Here is a 21305-nt window from a genome sequence, read left to right as displayed (position 1 = left end):
GTTATGGCGTTTATCATGTATCACTTTTCAAAATTCTGATCTTAATTTAAATGTTCTGCCCTGCAGCAAGCGTTTAATGCCACGGCGGTGGTGCGTCATATGAGGCGTCTGCAGCTGGGCACCAGTCAGGAGGCCGCCAGTCAGACCACCCTGCCCAGCCCTCTCAGAGCCCACCTGCTGCTGTCTGAGGCCACAGAAACAGAGGACACCACTGGTCAGTGGGTCAAAGCACCGCCACACCACACAAGTTAGGACTATTCAAGTGGAGCAAAACTTATTCAAATCTGTGGAGACACGACTTGATATTGTGAAAAATACTTAATTTTGCTGTTCTGTTTTGTTCATTCATCCCCAGTGGGTCTTGTTGCTAGGTACAGTATGTTTCCAGAAAATAACCAGTCCCTTTCACAGTGTATTAGGCTCAGGATTACGCACGTCTCAAAACACTGTCCCACTCAGTAACACTTTGATATGTAATCCTTGCCTAGCGTCCAGGCTGAAAAAGGCTAATAAGAGGCAGATTTATAGTGTAGAAGAGTTTTCAGATCTATGTGTGGTGATCCTCTCTCTCTCTCTCTCTCTCTCTCTCTCTCTCTCTCTCTCTCTCTCTCTCTCTCTCTTTCTGTGTTCCAGAGTCTCCGTGTGAGGGGGGCTGCTCCCAGAGTGCTGATGGGGGGGCGGAGCGCGACCACCTCTCCAACTGCACCTACCGCTGCCATCCAACCAGCCGGGTCTGATCCCTGCACACCCAGGCCACGCGAGGCCAACCAATGACTTTCCCATTTACCTCTGGAGACCAGAGAACTCCCTTGTCTGGCCAGAAATACAGAGTTGTTCCAGCAACCCGCCACCAGGAGGGGCAGGCAGGTTATGAATCCAGGGTGGGGAGGAGGGACTCGATGTCAACAGAGGAGGTCATTTGAACGGATTGGGTGAGAGTGGAGGATGAGATGAGAGGGTAGAAGAAAGGAAAGGAGGAGAACATTGAGAAAGAGAGGTGTGGTGCCCAGAATAATCCTGTCTCATATATTTTGGAAGCGGGACAGAGCTTGGACAGGGTTTTACTCATCCTTTTAAAATGTGCGTCTGCTTTTTATATCTCTGCATTCATGTGCATGGTGTTTTCTATCTTCATTGTCTTTCCACTTTGACAGAATCCATGGATGATTTCTGCATGATGAGGTGACAGGTCCCCTTGCATGTTGGCGACAGGTGTTTTATAGCGTGAAGAGTCTATTGCAAAATCGTGTATGGTGGTAATCATTATGTTATAGTTCCTGTACTGCAGATACACATCTTTATGACCTTAATGATGTTAGTCCTTCAGCATTACATTTGTATGGCTTTGTTGTATCTTAATATTATTTTTATATATAAATGTAGCCCTAGAAGCATTCACCTAATACCACATCTGGATAATCAATGTGAGAATACTCCATCCATTGGGCTAGTATACAGTAGACCCAGCATTTAGCTAGATCTGTTCTTTCTTCTTTTTTTTATCAGCATGGTTGTGTTTCACAACTGTAAGTTTGAGGTTGTGCTCCCACCACAGGCTTGTAACAGAATAAGGCTTTCTGATTTTAACAAATTCAGCACAGGGACTTCTTCTCTATGCTGCCTTTAGAACAGTGTCAAATGTTTCTTTTCTGGTGGCTTTTAGAAATCTGAAGATACGTCTCTATATCTCTGCACAGTTGAAGGAGCATTAGCAGCTATTTAATTTCTATCGTTGTATGTTTGTATATATTTCAATGTGGCAATTCTATCGTTAAATACAGACTTTCACCTCGGTCCAGATCTGTCCAGATCGCTTTTCCAGTTGAGAAGTGTAATACCCTGGAGATAGACTTACATACATAGCCATTCCTCTTAGTACTAGTTAATACTTCATTTTTTCAAGCCTTTGTATCTGTACAGAGAGAACTTGAATTAAAGAATGTAAATATACATGTCATTGTCTCACCTCATCATTTCTTCTCTCTCACTCATCATAATTAAGCAATAAGGCACAAGGGGGTGTGGTATGTGGCCAATATACCGCGGCTATGGGCTGTTCTTATGCACGACGCAACGTGGAGTGCCTGGATACAGCCCTTAGCCGTGGTATATTGGCCATACAGTATACCACAAACCCCCGAGGTGCCTTATTGCTTACCAAGGTAATTAGAGTAGTAAAAATAAACTTTTTGTCATACACATGATATACGGTCTGATATACCATAGCTGTCAGCCAATCAGCATTCAGGGCATGAACCACCCAGTTTATAAGGTCATTTAGAACATACTTTTGGTTACCTAAAAGAGAATGCAGGATTTTATATCAAAGAATTTCACTTTACTCATTTGTTATTGTTCCTTTGTTTTTTCAACAGTTCAGTTTACATTCAATCTATCATCTTCATACATTTACTGTACTCAAATTAGCTGCCATATAATGCTCGCACTTTTAATAAACACATACTGACTTGATTGAATTCTCTGATGAGAAGGGTATAATGTGTTTAAATGACCAGTCCAGTCCAGTGGGTTGTAGCTCCTACTGTAAGTAAGATTTAGGACTTTTTCACGTTCATTTCAATAGCCAAGTGAACAAGACTTGGATGTGTGGCGACATGAGACTAGAGGGTAGAGGGACATCCTCTCTGTCCTCACTCTAGCTAGTCCAACACACAGGCATTGACTCTACAGACCTACTTGCCATAGCCTGCATTGCATTCAAAGCTAAATGATTGACACAAATTTGCCTTGACGTTCACTGTTTCAGTGGCTTTTCTGTAGTGTGTTGGTTCTAACTTCTGATCAATGGCTCTGCTGTTCCGCTTGTTGATATTGAGCTGTCACAACATAGACCTTTTGATTGAGTCTTGCTCTCAATGTTGTGTACCCAATGGTCTACTCTGCACAATGCCCCGTCAGTTATTTTTTTAAAGAGACATTCATTAAACTAAGAGTAGTGCCATTTTCATTAAGGAATGACTTTCAAGTCAAATTAGTACAGTGTTAATGGCTAATCACTAAAAAGGTGCCAACATTTGGTTTCATGAGCTGAGACTGACATGTTGGAAACCAATGAGACTGACTACATGTTGAGGTCTTCCAGATACAGTGGAGGACAGGGACTGATCTCTTTCTGCTCAGTGATGTTCTGAAAATTAAAAGAGAGGCTAACTTCTCCAACTCTAGCTTTCCCCCGGAATGTATCGTTTGATTCTATGATTGTTTCCTTTGTTAAACTACGGTAATAGTAAGTGCCATTTGTAAAAGACATTTAACAATTTTAACTGTAGCCTGTCCAATTGCTGAGTGATGTGATCAAAATGTGTGAGAGAGAATAAAACATGTATTGTGCAAACACTGCACAAGCTACACACATTAAAATACTTCTTTTTTTTCTGTATACAGTACAGTGAAATTAGGAATCTTCATACCAACAGATGTTTTATTTTAGATATGTCAAATTGGATGCTTGACATGTGGACACAGACAAGGGCAGTGCAAGTTGTCATATCTTCAAGTGTGACTAACAGTAACAATTGTGAGTAATTCTTTAAAATGTACTACTGGCTTTATCTTCTATTTGAGCTCCACTAATTTGTTTGGATAGTGAAGTTGTTTGTGGTAGAGTGAAAATGTCCCTAGAGTGTGTGAGGGTAGAGTGTCCGAACAAGGGGGGGGGCAGATTGGAGGAGGCAGGTAACCCTCTATGTCCACTGCCCAGGGCTTTAACCAATTTATTCTGATTAGAGAGAAATAAAAGAGAGAGGGAGACTGAGAGAGGAGAAGGAGGGGTAGAGAGAGATGAAGGAATAGAAACAGACAGTTCTAGAGGATAGAGTTAGGCATAGTTTAGTAGTTTCTTGTAGCCGAATAGTAGATGAAGACTAGAGGTATTTTAGAGAGGACGCTATTGTCACATTTGCACATCACAAGAAGGCATTCTAGCCTTACCTCAAGTGGTAAACGTTCTGTATTCAAAATGTATATGAAGGGCTTCACTGTATCTAAATAGGTGATGGTTATTTGATAGCTGATGTTGATTTGATGAGTTTACACATTGACATTTGCTTACTCCAAATTAACAATCTGAACAAGTCCTTTGATAAGAAAAGTGTATTTAGTTATATTTTCTGTTCTTTCTGTTTTTTATTGGAAGTAAATTATATAAATGAAAATGTGTATGCATAGTGAAGTATATAATATAGTATTTTCTTTTGTAAAAGCTACTATACTAATGCATGGATGCAATGCATCGTGAGCTATTGAATATTAACTGCGGAGTATTGTTAAGTATCAAAGCTAATTATTTGTACTGTACTTTGAACTGATTTGTAAACTGATGGCATATTAAAACTACTCTGTCTATGCATTGTCTGTCTAACTGTGTCCTGCTTTACAGCTCATTGGTCCTTAAAGTCCAACTTGATACGCAGGCTGTGTCCTAAAAGTCTGATATGATGCTGTCGTTGCAGACAAAGTGCACCAGGATAGTGAATTCATTCAAGTTTCACTCACTGTCACGACTTCCGCCGAAATCGGTCCCTCTCCTGGTTCGGGCGGCGTTCGACGTCACCGGCCTTCTAGCCTTCGCCGATCCACCTTTCATTTTCCATTGGTTTCGTCTCGTCTTCCCTCACACCTGGTTTCAATTCCATCAGTTACATGTTGTGTATTTAACCCTCTGTTACCCCCATGTCCCTGTCCGGAATTGTTTCTTGTAGTGCTTGTGTACGTTATGCTGGTGGATACTGGGTTTTGTTTGACCCATTCATTGATTATTCTGTTTACGGTGGTTTTTATGTTTATGGAACGACACCGTTGTAAATCAGTTTTCGCTCTCCTGCGCCTGACTTCTCTGCCAGTACGCACTCCGTTATTATATATTTTTCCTTTGCTGTTTGGATGTTCAGGTTTCCTGCATAACTACCAGCCATGTAACTTTCCCTCAGATGTTAGTGATTTATACCCCACTAACCTCAGCCTTCTGAAACACATCTCTCTTCCCCTTTAAAGGGATGGGGAGACTTGGTGGCTTGGATTAAAACCCTAGATTAATGTCAACTGGGAAGCTGAATCCGAAGTACAGAGGGATGATGAGAGTAAGGAGAGAAGAAGGAAGGAGAGTTAGGGGGAGTGGTGTGACTCAGCAAAATCAAGTGATAATTCAACAAATCAATTTAATTTCAGATAATGCAAACTGCTCAATGGCCCCCTAGGGAAGGGAGAACCTTGGGTAGAACCAGAGAGTGGGATCCCATCCACTCTCTGTGTGGTCTCACCCTAACCCTACATCTCTGCGTAACAATCATTACCTCTCTGAATCTTTTCACTCTCTCACCTTCATCATCGTTCTGCCACTGAACAAGGCAGTTAACTGTTCCTAGGCAGTCATTGAAAATAAGAATTTGTTCTTAACTCACTTGCCTAGTTAAATAAAAGGTAAAAAAATTAATACAAATCCACATCGTCCCACTCTCTATTTTCAATCAGTAAAGTTTACTGGCAATACCACCATAATTCCTTCCCTGTGAGTTATCTTCTGAGACTGCCAGACTCCTTCTGTCTATCTGCAGTAGTCTTCTCCTGCCTCATCTCACCACAGCCTCATTTACCCAGCATTCCTCCTGTCTGGGAGAGAGAGAGAGAGAGATCGACAACAAGAGAGACTGAGAGGAAGAGAGAAACAGAGGCCACCTCACCTGCCCTAGTTCCAACCTGACCAATAGGGACAATAAAAGTAAAGCTCCTAAGCCCTTGCTAGGACTCTCTCCGATCCCTCCATTGGTCTTTAATACATTGTACCCTCAGCATTAACCCTAGCCATAAACCTAACTCTTACCCTAGCTTCATGTCCACATCCTAACCCTAACCCTCAACTACAACCCTAACCCCCACAATAGGGCTGCCCCACCTCCCAGTTCCCCATTTAACATGTGGATATATCCAGTTAAGACTTCCTCTTGAATCTTCTACTGTTCAGACAGGATCTCACGGTTGGGGTTTTGGAGTGACACAATCAATTTGAAAGCCCTCAGCTCCCTCCCTTGTTCTTTCGTTAGTAGAGTCCTAAAACCTTTTCTAACAGGGAATACTTTATCACCATAGTGTAAGCCCACGGGAAATGTGTTTGGTTTCACCTGCTGACCTGATGGACTGAAGATTTGACCTGATAATTTGACCTTGGACCTCATATAAACTCTGACCAATGACCACTCATTCATAGCCATGGGAAGTAGTGTTGCTGATAAATAATGTTATTTTTCTCTCACAAAATTTGCTCATTAGGCCTTTATTGCTTCTATATTTAACTGTTACTATTCAATATCCAAGGTTATCTTTGCAACGGGTATCGTCCTCTTCGTCTGAGGAGGAGTAAGGATCGGACCAAAACGCAGAGTGGTAAGTGTCCATTATGTTTAATACGAAAAACAACAGAACACTAGAACAAAACAAAATAACGTGCATCAACGAAACAGTTCCGTGTGGCGACAAACACTGACTCGGAAAACAAACACCCACAAACCAAAAGTGAAACCCGGGCTACCTAAGTATGATTCTCAATCAGAGACAACTAAGGACACCTGCCTCTGATTGAGAACCATACCGAACACAGAAACCAAACATAGAAAAACAAACAGACTGCCCACCCCAACTCACGCCCTGACCATACTAAAACAAAGAATAAAATAACAGAACTATGGTCAGAACGTGACAATCTTGCTCAGAGTATGTCAAAGGCCTGAGCCTGGAGTGTATCGGAATATATTATATGTTTCATGGTGTGCACACACACACACACACACACACACACACACACACACACACACACACACACACACACACACCCCATGTCCTTCTAACTGCCCATACGCCTGTCGTCAGCACCACATTGGGTCTCTGTCTGCCAGCGGTGCCGGGAGTTACATGTGCCCCCTGTGTCCATCTACACTTGGGGACTGAAAGTGCCTGGGCACTGGTTCTATATTTTTATCTCTACCACCATAACTGTAATCCTAAATGACCCTAGATATGCAAATGTGTAGTTACTTCACTGACCCATCAATCAAATATCTTATGCTTATTTTATAGAGGTTGGTTAGAGCGCAGTCACGCCTCCTCAGTTCCCCAGAGGGTACTATGAAGTTGCCACGGGGTGTGACAAGTGTGTGTTCACAGGGCCGTCGAACAGGTCAAGGTCATGTTTTCAAATCAAGTCAAATCAAATTGTATTGGTCACATACACATGTTATTGTGTGTCTAGTGAAATGCTTGTGCTTCTAGCTCCTACAGTGCATTAATATCTAACAAGTATTATCTAACAAATATCACCACATACTGTATACCCAATACACACAAATCTAAGTAGGAATGAATTAAGACTATATACATATGGACGAGCGATGTCAGAGCGGAACGGACTAAGATACAGTAGAATAGTATAGAAAACAGTATATACAGATGAGATGGGTTCCTGGTCTGAAACCTGCAATGTTATGCTCTGCAAGGTGCCAGAGCAACAGTGAAAAAGGCTGGCTTGTGAACGGAAAACATTTCTCATTAATAAATGTGCCTCTTAATTTTTCTATAGACAAAAAAATATTAAATTGGCCTAAATACTGTCAGCAGTCCGATGTTGGATACAAAATAAATCCAGAACCTTTACAAGTAGGTTTCTGAAAGGAGAATAGGGAGTTGGGAAAATGTGTGAACTGTCTCTCTGTCGGTCTATCTGCCTGCCTGTCTGCCTGTCTGTTATGATGAGTATGTCTGTCAGTCTACACATTTATCTTTCAACCTGCTTACATTCTAGTCTATCTGTCTGCAGGCGGATGTTTGCTGGTAAACCTAACAGAAAACATCTATCAAACTACTTGTTGCAGTCAAAACAGATGGATGAGAGAGAGAGTGAGCGCAGGAGAATGGGTTATTTTTCCACTTTCAGGGGTCTATGTCCCATCAGAGTGGATCAAACCCTGCCAGACACTTGACACATGCTATTTGTATTACTGACAGGTTTGAAACCCTACTCTTTATGAAATTTATGAATTATTACAAAACTCTCACATACACAGGCAAACAGACAGCCCAGAGCTCCCAAGTGAGTGTCAGAAATAGAGGGGAAAAATTGAGGTTATGAAGAGAGCATGGAAAGAGAGGGTTAGAAAGAGAATTATGAATGAGTGTTTTTTTCCGTACCCGTAGTCTTTAGAATGCAATTCTTCTCAGAATGCTTCCATTGGAACAATGGATGAAAGGACCAGAGAGAGAATGGAATTTCAGGGCCATGGGTCGTTTGAGTTCCTCGGGGCAATGTGTACACAGACAGGAACACTTTCTCATTGATTGGACAAGCTGGGTTACACACACATATACATACAATATGCACACACACACCCGCACACAAAAACACATTTAGCTGTCATGCAAATACCTTTTAAAATGTGCACATTTAGTATAGTGTAAATCAACAGCAAATGCCAAATATAATTAGTTATAATACTTTAGTCTTGACATGATGTTTCCTCTGTGACAAACACGTTAGACAGTAACAAACATTCTCTGTCGTTTACAGTCACATCCATCTTAATTTACGATATCTGTGTTTACATAACCCTAGCCCACACAGAATCCTTCCATTACCTTGTCTTCACATTGTTCTGTGTCTACAGGCCATTCAGACCTTTTTTCATGGGGAGCTTTTACTGGTGATGTAGAGAGAGGAAAGGGAGAGTTTCCCAGAACCGAACCGATCAGCGCTCACAAAGGCAGGCCAGACAGACGACCTACTGTTTGTGAGAGCGTGCATTGTGTGAGTGAGTGAGTGAGTGAGTGAGTGTGTGTGTCTGTGAGGTGCTCTGGGTTTAAGGCCTGGGATGGGAAATGTGGTGCTGCTGCCAACCGTCCTGTGAAGGAGAATTTATGTGGCGTTCAGGTCTCATAAATACACAGACATTTTGGGAGAGCTACAGAGGAGGAGGTGCATGAACGAGCAAATAGTGTATGTGTGTGTGTGTGTGTTTAGAATACGCAGAAGGTTTCTCAATGTTTCTCTAGGACTTTTCTAAATTCTGTGATCTAAATAGATCCGTGTTGAAGTGGTTGTTTTAATCATTCTACCATGCTTCCTGTGTTTCAATGTGCCAGTTGGCCGGGTATTTATCACAAATTACAAATCTGTAACAGTCTGAAGATAAAGTTGAATAGGCATTGTAGATGAATAGATTTCATTGATGTACCAATACCAATGGGAAATAATTAATATGGCATAATGTCCCTGAACAGGACGGAAGAGGTAACTATAGTTCACACTGGACATGACCACATTTTACAAGATCAGGTGCTGATGCTGATGTCAACATACAAGCTCGGGCATGCTCCGCCCAGAATCCTGAATCCTTTTCCAGGGTCCCATCCAGAATGACTCATGCTTATCCTAGTAGCAACAGCGGGATAACACGTTTGGTGTGTACACATTGATGCTTCATGGCAGACAAAAACACCTTTTTAAGGATTGCTTTCTCTCCATGTCTGTTACAAGGAGACAGTTACAAGGATTCAAAGTTCTGGTAATGTCTGTTCCTCCCAAAGGTCTGGTCAGAGAGCAGTGTGTCAAATGTGCTGACCATCTCTTCCTGCCATCCATCATACACTATCTCTTTCTGTCAATGTTTCTCTCCCTTTCTCTTCTTTCCCTTGCTTGCTGTGTTGCTCTCTCGCTTTCTCTTTTCTGTCTCTTTCTCTTCCTCTCTATGTATCTGAACCTGCTGACCTGGTTTGGGAGGGAGAGAGGGAGGGAGGAAGGGAGAGAGTAGGAGGAAGGGGGGCGAGGGAGGGTTGGGAATGAGCACATGGTCAGGAGTTCAATGTGTCCGGTCAGAGTCCCATGTCTCCTCTCTGACTCTTTGGATAAAGCTGCTCTAGCCTCCGGGTCCACAGTCCACAGTCCAGCAGACAGGGAGATCTGATTCTCATTACCTCACCAGCCTGGCCAGGATGAATGACAGTTGGCTGACACTGGGCTGAGAAACAGAGATCAGCATGTGAACCCTTCTTCCTCCCACCTCCCCACAGATGTGTTTGAAGCCCTGTATGAATTATATCATCCTGAAATAGGCTGATCAGGTTCCCCCTAAGCAGCCATGTCCCAACAGCAGTTGGGGAAAATAAACTATATATAGCCACATTCTGAACGTCACCCTTAAATTCCAAGGAAGTGTGCCCTTACAAAAAACACATGTTAAATTTGCTGTTTTACATGCTGAGCTTACATTTCACAAGTGAAACATGTTAACACCACCATTTCACATGTGAGGAGAATTGCAGTTTCACATGTTAAAATCAAATTTGCGGGATCACATGCAAGAAAACTCCACATGTGAAAATATGTGTAATTGCAAGTTCACATGTAGGGTTGAAATAATGTTATTTTCCGCACGTGAAAATATGGTGTTAAGATGTTGCAGTACCAATGTTTCCACTGGTGGAACTAGGGTGACCACATCTTAAAAGCCCAAATGTGGACAAGGGAATCATTTTGCAGGACATTTGCGAAACAGTGGATAGAAAAACCGTGGAATTATCCATATACCTTTGATGTGGAAATGCCCCATTCACTTCCATACATTTTAGGTACCGGGTTACCTCCAGACGAGTCCCGTGACATTTGGGGGTTGTAGCGCAAAACAGAGAACACCATTGAGTTCATGAGAGTCTCATCAATAACAGTACAGTATGAAGATAGGCAGAAACTGTTCTCCAATAGAAATCCCAGATCACACTTGTCATGGCGACGTTGGCTAGCTGAGTGCATGCGCAGAAACACGTCATCGTGTCTAACGGTCGTCTTGTGCCAAACTGCATGCACATGTGTAGGCCATCAGAGCAAAGGCACTACTTCGACATAAAGTTGTTTTTGACGAAAATTAAAATGTGTGGGTTTGTCACTTTCATGAGGTTGGAGTAATAACATGTTCAACTACTTAAGACATTGGCTCGAATCTAGGTTGTGCCTTTAGATTTCAAGAAAATTAACAACCCAGCCAGGTCTGCTTGGTCTATTTCGCAAATGTTTCCGGAATTCTCGAGATGTTGGGTTTAGAAACTGTGGTCTCGTCTTTCCATAGAAGGGTCATATTAGTGTGTAGCCCAAATGGTTCAGACGCTACAGACAGAAGATGGCTCATCAGTGGTACCGACCTCAGACAATGTTCTACCACCTCCCACCGCAGATGCGGAAGACGGACATAGCAAAACAAAATATTGCTAGGAAATCATTTTGAAATGCGAGAACAAATTAATTGTACATGGATGCAAAAAAGGTTCTTAGTGATTTTATTATAAGGTTAGTAAATAAAATGCCTCCCTCTTTCCTGCAATGTTTTCCTGGCCTTTGCTTTTGCTACCGTTTTTTAACAGTTACACGTTTTGGCACATTCATTCCAGCAACATATCACCCTGCATCCCACTGTGGATTTGTCTCTGAAGCTAAGCAGGATTGGTCCTGATTGGTCCTTGGATGGGAGACCAGATGTAGCTGGAAGTGGTGCAAAAAAACAAACATCTAAAAACCAAATGTGATTTGTTCACAGGTGTATGAAAAGCAAGTGTTTTTTTCAGTTTTTTTAAGGGTTGCCTCATTGACGGTCATTTTGTAGCGTAGAGACATCAGAGCAATGATACTCATTACTAATCCTTACTTCTAATCTTTCATTTCATGGCCATGATGGAATAACTGAGATTGTGACTGAAGCCTAAATTGTAGACCATGAGCAATCGTAACCTAGGTAGATAGATACCTGACCTTTCTGCATTCAACTAATCTATTGCCCTTGCAAGACAACGTCACATTGGCTTAAGTCAACTCAAAACATACGGACACCCCCAACTACAATCATGGTAACATTAGGAATTCTCCAGTTTGTTATTCTTTCGTCATGAAGAATCATAGGCAATCCTAAACATTATTCAGGGATAAGAGGGTGAATGACCTGAACTTGTGTTTTGTTTGATTGCGTTCTTGATCATGCATAGGAGGATTCTATGCCTCTTGTGCAGTGTGTAATGATTGATAAGATATTGTAACAGCAACAATGAGTTTGTTTTGAATACACCAGGCCTGAGATACACAGCTTTAGTGGTTGATGAGGTGTCGAGGAAGGCCCAGAGGAAAAGAAGGATCTGGCATCGAGCTGAACATTAATAATCAGGAACGACACTGTCCAACATCAATCAAGAAAGGCTTTCTGGTCCATGCCGTGAAAACACGAGCCACACAATCTCTCACAAGCTCTTTAAACAACTGGGGCGTAAAATATGGGAACGTTAACCTAATTTGTCCCTAGTCAGCGAATAGATATAAAACACAATTACGCACTGCTAACAGCAAACACATGAAGTCATATGCTGCTTATGTTGTGGCCCAGACAAGAAAAGAAAACAGAGAGCAGTAAAAGCGAGGGAAGAGAGAGGGAGAGAAGAGAGTGGATGGAAGGCGGTCAGTGTTAGGAGAAGGCAGAGTTAATCATGTCATGATGGGACTGTTTGATAATTTTCCAAATGGTAGCAATCAGAGACGTAAAAGAGGTAACTCTTGCACTCTTGCAGTAAACTAACTCTGACACACATTAACGGGTACATGTGGAAACCAAACTATATGTCGTTGAAGTAATTGCTACAATACAGACAATAAACTAGAAGTAAGTACTATCTCGATCAAAGCCTTAACTCATCACCATCAAGTTCTTTCCATCATTGTACATAAGCTCCTCCACAGCAGCCAGTGGCTTTGTTTAGATCTCCCCACAGACAACACTCCTTAATGTGAGGGATGGTGTCACGTTCTGACCTTTATTTCTGTTGTTTTTGTATGGTCAGGGCATGAGTTGGGGTGGGCAGTCTATGTTTGTTTTTCTATGATTTGGGGATTTCTATGTTTCTGCCTAGTATGGTTCTCAATCAGAGGCAGGTGTCATTAGTTGTCTCTGATTGAGAATCATACTTAGGTAGCCTGGGTTGCACTGTTTGTTTGTGGGTGATTGTCTATGTTAGTTGCTTGTGTCAGCACAGGTCTCATTTATAGCTTCACGGTCGTTTATTGTTTTTGTGTTCAGTACTTTCTTTAATTAAATATTCATCATGAACACATACCAACCCGCATTTTGGTCCTCCGATCCTTCTCGCCTCTCCTCTTCAGATGAAGAGGAGGACGACCGTGACAGATGGTGGCTGCAGATCAAAGAAACTCTTGGGAAATCTTCTGTGTCATCTTAAGTTCAGATGGAAACACAACAGAAATCTCTTAAATCTTATTGGCTCAAGTTAATGTTAGGGATCCTTTTGTGCAAGTGACCACTGCTAACTAAAGAAACAAACAAACAAACAATACCCCAAACAAACTCAATTTCAAGTACATTTACAAACAAATAAAAACAAATAAATGTACAAGGCCAATACTGCTCAATATCTTCAACATCCAATGCTGAGATGTAAAACAACCACATTCACATTACAGACCAGTCATCTGTATACAATGCATAACTCTCTCTGTCTCCTCTTCCTGACAAAGGGCTGTTGTGACCTGGCACTGGACCATCCCTTCATTAGGAGAGTGTTGTGCTTAGCTCTGCCTGCAGCTCACCATTTAACATGCAGCCAGCTTAGCTTTTCTTGGCAGTGCACTGCTTTAATTAACTACAGGAGAGAGGATGGCAGCCTGAAGGTGTACAGTTATGTCAAAGTCAAATAACACGTAGACACACTGACACACAGACACACACACAGACAGACAGACATGCACATATGGTGGACAAAGCCTCACACATTCTTATATCCTGTTTGTGATCAACTAGCTACATTACTCAGGAGAGCATCCACTGAATGAAATGCTGAAGTCTTACTTCTTATTGACCTACATGTCTCTTTGTCTGGTAAAAATGCCCAGGATCCTTCTGTTTGTACAGCTTGATGTCATAGCCAGTGAAAATATTGCAAATTTCCCTCCATGTTTATATTAACTTCCTCCACCTGGTTCCAGCTCATTATCCCCTGCTTTTCTTTGCAATCATTTCATTGTGGCACTCCTCTATAGTTTAGCATACATTTACTCTTAACAGTAAGGCTAAATGTAGAGCCTTGGAAAGCAAGGGAAGCAGGGAAATCAAAGGAAAGCAAGGGAATTTCACATGTGCTGTACATACAGTAAACCTTCACAAAACAACATACACAAGACAAATATACAATCCAAGCAGAATCGGATCAATAAAGATTTTGGATTTGAATTTGATCATCCTGTTGCAGGATAACTTTCCTGCAATGCAGGACATTTTACATTTGTTGTGTATTTGAGGTTTAACAAGGGTTCTGAAGTTTGTAATTTCCACTTTGAATTTTCAGACTTGATTTTCCCTTACGAAAAATGTAATTTAATTATAATCCGCATAATAATTCAATTTTCCTCCTGTGGCAGGATTATTTTCCTGCTATAGCAAACTTGCAAAAATTAAGATCCTACATCTGTAGTGTATACATTCCCCATGCTGACTGTATATACTGTAGGCCTTTTTGGTGGTAATCTGGCAGGTATTATTTAAAACGAGAAGGGATGAGCACTGAGAAAACAACCGCATGTGTCATTTTCCTCTGCAGGACTGAACTGAGCTGACCTCTGCTGCTCCCTCCCTCCATGCCAATAACCATCACAGTGTATTTTACTGCTGTGTGCTGGGCATACCAAAACCAATGTGTTCTGAGACTGTGTGTGAGACTGGTGTGTGTCATCGGCAAACTTTGAGGGTGTGTACTTTGTTCGAGTTCTCAATGACTGTCCCAGATGTGAGCGTGTGTTTCTCTTTGTGTGCGTGATATCCTCATGCGAAGGCACTGAAACTGTCTCCACTGTCTGATTTGTTTAGTCAGGAGAGAGCACCAGTATCCTACTCTGTAAAGAGAGATACAGCTCAGGTCAGAGCAGCTTTTGTCTCAGCCTGATGGGTATTGCTCTTTTCTTCTCCTTTTAGGAGGCCTGTTATTGTAATCATCGTCTGACAGACAACTATAGGAATGACAGCAGCCTCAGAGGAAAAATACATACTTCCCTGCTCCTTATTGAAGCAGACAAGTAATGATGGAAATCACCTACAGTAGTCCTCACTGAAAGACACTCAGCTGGAAAAGCACTAAGATACAGACAAAGGCATGCATGCACTTCAAATCTGAGCTGAGCGTGTCAGGGTTAGTGTTACCATAATATACATTTGCTTAGATTAAAACCAATGATGCTTCATGAGCATGTCTGTATGTAACAACTGACACTGTCAAACTGCACTGTTGCCAAAGCAATTATAAATATCTTCAAGAGGTGATGTATCACAGGTTCAACCATTACACAATGAAACATGTATCATACAACTTTGGAGCTGTACAAGCTGCTTGCCAGTGCGCCTGAAGGAATGTAGGAAAATCACACTGGTGTGCCAGAGACTGGGGTTTTATTGTAGGGTGAGTGATTAAAAACCTAAAGGAACTGGAATTCCTGTGCATAAAAGGAAGTGTTGGCTCCTATGGTACATATTTGAGTTATTACCAACAGAAGCAGATGTGACCTAGACCAGAGACTGTTCATGTTCACATGGTAGATGTCTCTTAGGTTGGATGAATATAATATTTATTATATTGAGTTATATACTTCATTCTGTATGACATAACCAGTAAGTAAGATTTATCTTTGAAGATATGGATGCCTGTTGGAGCAAAGATAATTGTATATGGGGTAAAGCGCTTTGAACTTCGTGGTGTAGGTGAAGAGCTTGTTTATGTCCCAAATGGCACCCTATTACCTACGTTGTGCACTACTTTTGACCAGAGCTTTATGGTCCCTTTTCAAAATGAGTGCACTACATAGAGAAACGGGTGCCATTTGGGATGCATCCCTGGTGTTTCCTTCAGTGCTTCAGTGTCACAATTTCTCCTATTAACTAGACAGTCAATTTGATCAATGACACCAACCATCTTTTAAACCACTTAGCGGAATTTAGAAACCATGAACAGCATTCTAAACTGTAATTGTCTGCATTTGTTTTGTTTTTTTTGGGGGGGGGGGGGGTTGGTTGAGCCAGTTGAGAGGAATCTTATTGACCAGACACTATTTGCCAACAAAATAATTAATCTGTATAATATCTCCAAATCCGCATCCCAAATAGCACCCTATTCCATTCATAGTGCACTACTTTTGATCAGAGGAAATATACATACTTCCCTGCTCCTTATTGAAACAGACACAGACAAGCAATGATGGAAATCACCTACAGTAGTCCTCACTGAAAGACACTCAGCTGGAAAAGCACTAAGATACAGACAAAGGCATGCACTTCAAATCTGAGCTGAGCTTGTCAGGGTTAGTGTTACCATAATATACATTTGAGTAGATTCAAACCAATGATGCTTCATTAGCATGTCTGTATATACTGTAACAACTGACACTGCCAAACTGCACTGTTGCCAAAGCGATTCATATAATATCTTCAGGAAGTGATATATCACAGGTTCAACCATTACACAATGAAACATGTATCATGCAGGGACCCATAGTGCTTTGGTCGAAAGTAGTGCACTTTATAGGGAACAGGGTGCCATCTCATTTTCTTCAATCATTTGTTTTTCTCAACTGTCTAATAACACAAGAGACCTGAGACAAATGACAGGAGGAAACAGGAGAGGGAGAGAGAGAGATACAAAAATATACATAGAAGTGATACAAAGATGGTTTGAGAACCTAATGAGATTCTCACGAACTGTATGTGTATGGAATTGTATATTGCATGAAATTATACCAGGATTCAATCCGATCATGGGCTATAGGCATTGCAGTTTTCAAAGACAATTTCCGATTGAGCCAACATATACAGCGTTTACCATGAATGGGAACATTTCTTTAAAAACCTTCATGCCAATAACCTGAGATCGGATTGAAACCCAACCTAGCTATTTGACATAGATAATTAATGCTACATTTCCAAGAGAGGACTGACAGAAATCCCCTTACCGTGTATTATACCAGTAATCAGAATACTCCAACATTTAAATTATATGAAAAAGTTTACGAAGAGACATACAGTGTGGCAAAAAAGTATTTAGTCAGCCACCAATTGTGCAAGTTCTCCCACTTAAAAAGATGAGAGAGGCCTGTAATTCATCACTTCAACTATGACAGACAAAATGAGAATTTTTTTCTCCAGAAAATCACATTGTAGGATTTTTAATGAATTTACTTGCAAATTATGGTGGAAAATAAGTACAGTGCCTTGCGAAAGTATTCGGCCCCCTTGAACTTTGCGACCTTTTGCCACATTTCAGGCTTCAAACATAAAGATATAAAACTGTATTTTTTTGTGAAGAATCAACAACAAGTGGGACACAATCATGAAGTGGAATGACATTTATTGGATATTTCAAACTTTTTTAACAAATCAAAAACTGAAAAATTGGGCGTGCAAAATTATTCAGCCCCTTTACTTTCAGTGCAGCAAACTCTCTCCAGAAGTTCAGTGAGGATCTCTGAATGATCCAATGTTGACCTAAATGACTAATGATGATAAATACAATCCACCTGTGTGTAATCAAGTCTCCGTATAAATGCACCTGCACTGTGATAGTCTCAGAGGTCCGTTAAAAGCGCAGAGAGCATCATGAAGAACAAGGAACACACCAGGCAGGTCCGAGATACTGTTGTGAAGAAGTTTAAAGCCGGATTTGGATACAAAAAGATTTCCCAAGCTTTAAACATCCCAAGGAGCACTGTGCAAGCGATAATATTGAAATGGAAGGAGTATCAGACCACTGCAAATCTACCAAGACCTGGCCGTCCCTCTAAACTTTTAGCTCATACAAGGAGAAGACTGATCAGAGATGCAGCCAAGAGGCCCATGATCACTCTGGATGAACTGCAGAGATCTACAGCTGAGGTGGGAGACTCTGTCCATAGGACAACAATCAGTCATATTTTGCACAAATCTGGCCTTTGTGGAAGAGTGGCAAGAAGAAAGCCATTTCTTAAAGATATCCATAAAAAGTGTCGTTTAAAGTTTGCCACAAGCCACCTGGGAGACACACCAAACATGTGGAAGAAGGTGCTCTGGTCAGATGAAACCAAAATTGAACTTTTTGGCAACAACGCAAAACCTTATGTTTGGCGTAAAAGCAACACAGCTGAACACACCATCCTCACTGTCAAACATGGTGGTGGCAGCATCATGGTTTGGGCCTGCTTTTCTTTAGCAGGGACAGGGAAGATGGTTAAAATTGATGGGAAGATGGATGGAGCCAAATACAGGACCATTCTGGAAGAAAACCTGATGGAGTCTGCAAAAGACCTGAGACTGGGACGGAGATTTGTCTTCCAACAAGACAATGATCCAAAACATAAAGCAAAATCTACAATGGAATGGTTCAAAAATAAACATATCCAGGTGTTAGAATGGCCAAGTCAAAGTCCAGACCTGAATCCAATCGAGAATCTGTGGAAAGAACTGAAAACTGCTGTTCACAAATGGTCTCCATCCAACCTCACTGAGCTCGAGCTGTTTTGCAAGGAGGAATGGGAAAAAAATTCAGTCTCTCGATGTGCAAAACTGATAGAGACATACCCCAAGCGACTTACAGCTGTAATCGCAGCAAAAGGTGGCACTACAAAGTATTAACTTAAGGGGCTGAATAATTTTGCACGCCCAATTTTTCAGTTTTTGATTTGTTAAAAAAGTTTGAAATATCCAATAAATGTCGTTCCACTTCATGATTGTGTCCCACTTGTTGTTGATTCTTCACAAAAAAATACAGTTTTATATCTTTATGTTTGAAGCCTGAAATGTGGCAAAAGGTCGCAAAGTTCAAGGGGGCCGAATACTTTCGCAAGGCACTGTATTTGGTCAATCACAAAAGTTTATCTCAATACTTTGTTATATACCCTTTGTTGGCAATGACAGAGGTCAAACGTTTTCTGTAAGTCTTCACAAGGTTTTCACACACTGTTGCTGTTATTTTGGTCCATTCCTCCATGCAGATATCCTGTAGAGCAGTGATGTTTTGGGGCTGTTGCTGGGCAAAACGGACTTTACACTCCCTCCAAAGATTTTCTATGGGGTTGAGATCTTGAGACTGGCTAGGCCACTCCAGGACCATGAAATGCTTCTTATGAAGCCACTCCTTCGTTGACCGGGCGGTGTGTTTGGGATCATTGTTATGCTGAAAGACCCAGCCACGTTTCATCTTCAATGCCCTTGCTGATGGAAGGAGGTTTTCACTCAAAATCTCACGATACATGGCCCCATTCATTCTTTCCTTTACACGGATCAGTCGTCCTGGTCTCTTTGCAGAAGAACAGCCCCAAAGCATGATGTTTCCACCCCCATGCTTCACAGTAGGTATGGTGTTCTTTGGATGCAACTCAGTATTCTTTGTCCTCCAAACACGACGAGTTGAGTTTTTACCAAAAAGTTATATTTTGGTTTCATCTGACCATATGTGTCAGCGTCGTGTGTATAGGTGGCTGGGAAGTCAGGCGCAGGAGAGTCAAAATGAAGTGTAAATGGAGTCTTTTAATAAATATCAACAGAACATGCTTCATAACACTAAAACGTACAGACATGAAAAAAAACATGGGTACGAGGACCCGTCGCGCACCAACACAACAAAATAACAACACTGACAATTAAACAATCTCTGACAAAGACATGAGGGGAAACAGAGGGTTAAATACACAACAGGTAATGAATGGGATTTAAAACAGGTGGAAACCAATGGAAAATGAAAAATGGATCAATGATGGCTAGAAGACCGGTGACATCGAACGCCGAGCACCGCCCGAACAAGGAGAGGCAACGACTTCGGCAGAAGTCGTGACAGTACCCCCCCCCCCCCCCCCCCCGACGCGCGGCTCCAGCCACGCGTCGACACCGGTCTCGGGGACAACCCGGAGGGCGAGGTGCAGGGCGATCCGGATGGAGACGGTGGAATTCTGATAACATGGAAGGATCTAACACGTCCTCCCCTGGAACCCAGCATCTCTCCTCCGGCCCGTAACCCTCTCAGTCCACGAGGTACTGAAGGCCCCTCGCCCGACGTCTTGAATCCAAAATGGATCGAACAGAGTACGCCGGGACCCCCTCGATGTCTAGAGGAGGCGGAGGAACATCACGCACTTCAGCCTCCTGGAGCGGGCCAGCCACCACCGGCCTGAGGAGAGACACATGGAACGAGGGGTTAATACGGTAATTAGTGGGCAGTTGTAACCTATAACATACTTCGTTCACTCTCCCAGGACTTTAAACGGCCCCACAAACCGTGGACCCAGCTTCCGGCAGAGCAGGCGGAGGGGCAGGTTTCGGGTTGAGAGCCAGACCCTGTCCCCTGGTGCGAACACTGGGGCCTCACTGCGGCGACGGTCTGCGCCAATTTTCTGGCACCTTATGGCGCGCTGATGGTGGACGTGGGCTGCATCCCAGGTTTCCTCAGCGCGCCGAAACCAATTGTCCACTGCAGGAGCCTCGGTCTGGCTCTGATGCCAACGAGCCAGAACCGGCTGATACCCCTTTTCAATGTGTATTAGGGTAAGGTTAGTGGAGGAGTGACGTAGCGAGTTCTGAGCCATCTCTGCCCTGGGCACGAACTTCGCCCACTCCCCCGGCCGATCCTGGCAATAAGACCGCAGAAACCTACCCACATCCTGGTTAACTCTCTCCACCTGCCCATTACTCTCGGGGTGAAAACCTGAGGTAAGACTAACCGAGATCCCCAGACGCTCCATGAACGCCTTCCAGACCCTTGATGTGAACTGGGGACCCCGATCAGACACTATATCCTCAGGCACCCCATAGTGCCGGAAAACGTGTGTAAACAGGGCCTCTGCAGTTTGTAAGGCCGTAGGGAGACCGGGCAAAGGGAGGAGACGACAGGACTTAGAAAACCGATCCACAACGACCAGGATCGTGGTGTAACCCTGTGAAGGTGGGAGATCAGTCAAAAAATCCACCGACAGGTGCGACCACGGCCGTTGAGGAACGGGTAGAGGTTGTAGCTTACCTCTGGGCAGGTGTCTAGGAGCCTTGCACTGGGCGCACACTGAGCAGGAGGAAACATAAATCCTCACGTCCTTAGCTAAAGTAGGCCACCAGTACCTCCCATCAAGACAGCGCATCGTACGACCTATCCCAGGATGACCAGAGGAGGGTGACGTGTGAGCCCAATAGATCAATCGGTCGCGGACAGCAGACGGAACGTACAGACGACCAGCTGGACACTCCGTGGGAGAGGGCTCT

The 21305-nt window shown here is 42.6% G+C and overlaps 1 protein-coding gene across 2 annotated transcripts in view; it reads left to right on the top strand.

Annotated features, from left to right (window-relative positions):
• Nucleotides 1–1950, top strand: part of camk1b (calcium/calmodulin dependent protein kinase Ib) — a 70017-nt gene extending 68067 nt beyond the window's left edge. For both annotated transcript variants that reach the window (XM_090239495.1, NM_001124638.1), the window contains 2 exon segments: nucleotides 67–214; nucleotides 634–1950. In XM_090239495.1, coding sequence (XP_090095621.1) covers nucleotides 67–214; nucleotides 634–737 — 252 coding nt within the window. In that variant the 3' untranslated portion in view covers nucleotides 738–1950.
• The last annotated feature ends 19355 nt before the right edge of the window (nucleotides 1951–21305 follow it).

This window comes from Oncorhynchus mykiss, chromosome 7 (genome assembly GCF_057628025.1).
Source record: "Oncorhynchus mykiss isolate SJ-2025 chromosome 7, ASM5762802v1, whole genome shotgun sequence".
Classification (NCBI taxonomy): Eukaryota; Metazoa; Chordata; class Actinopteri; order Salmoniformes; family Salmonidae; genus Oncorhynchus; species Oncorhynchus mykiss.
The sequence above is the reverse complement of the archived record's forward strand: the minus strand, read 5'-3'. Positions and strand labels throughout refer to the sequence as shown.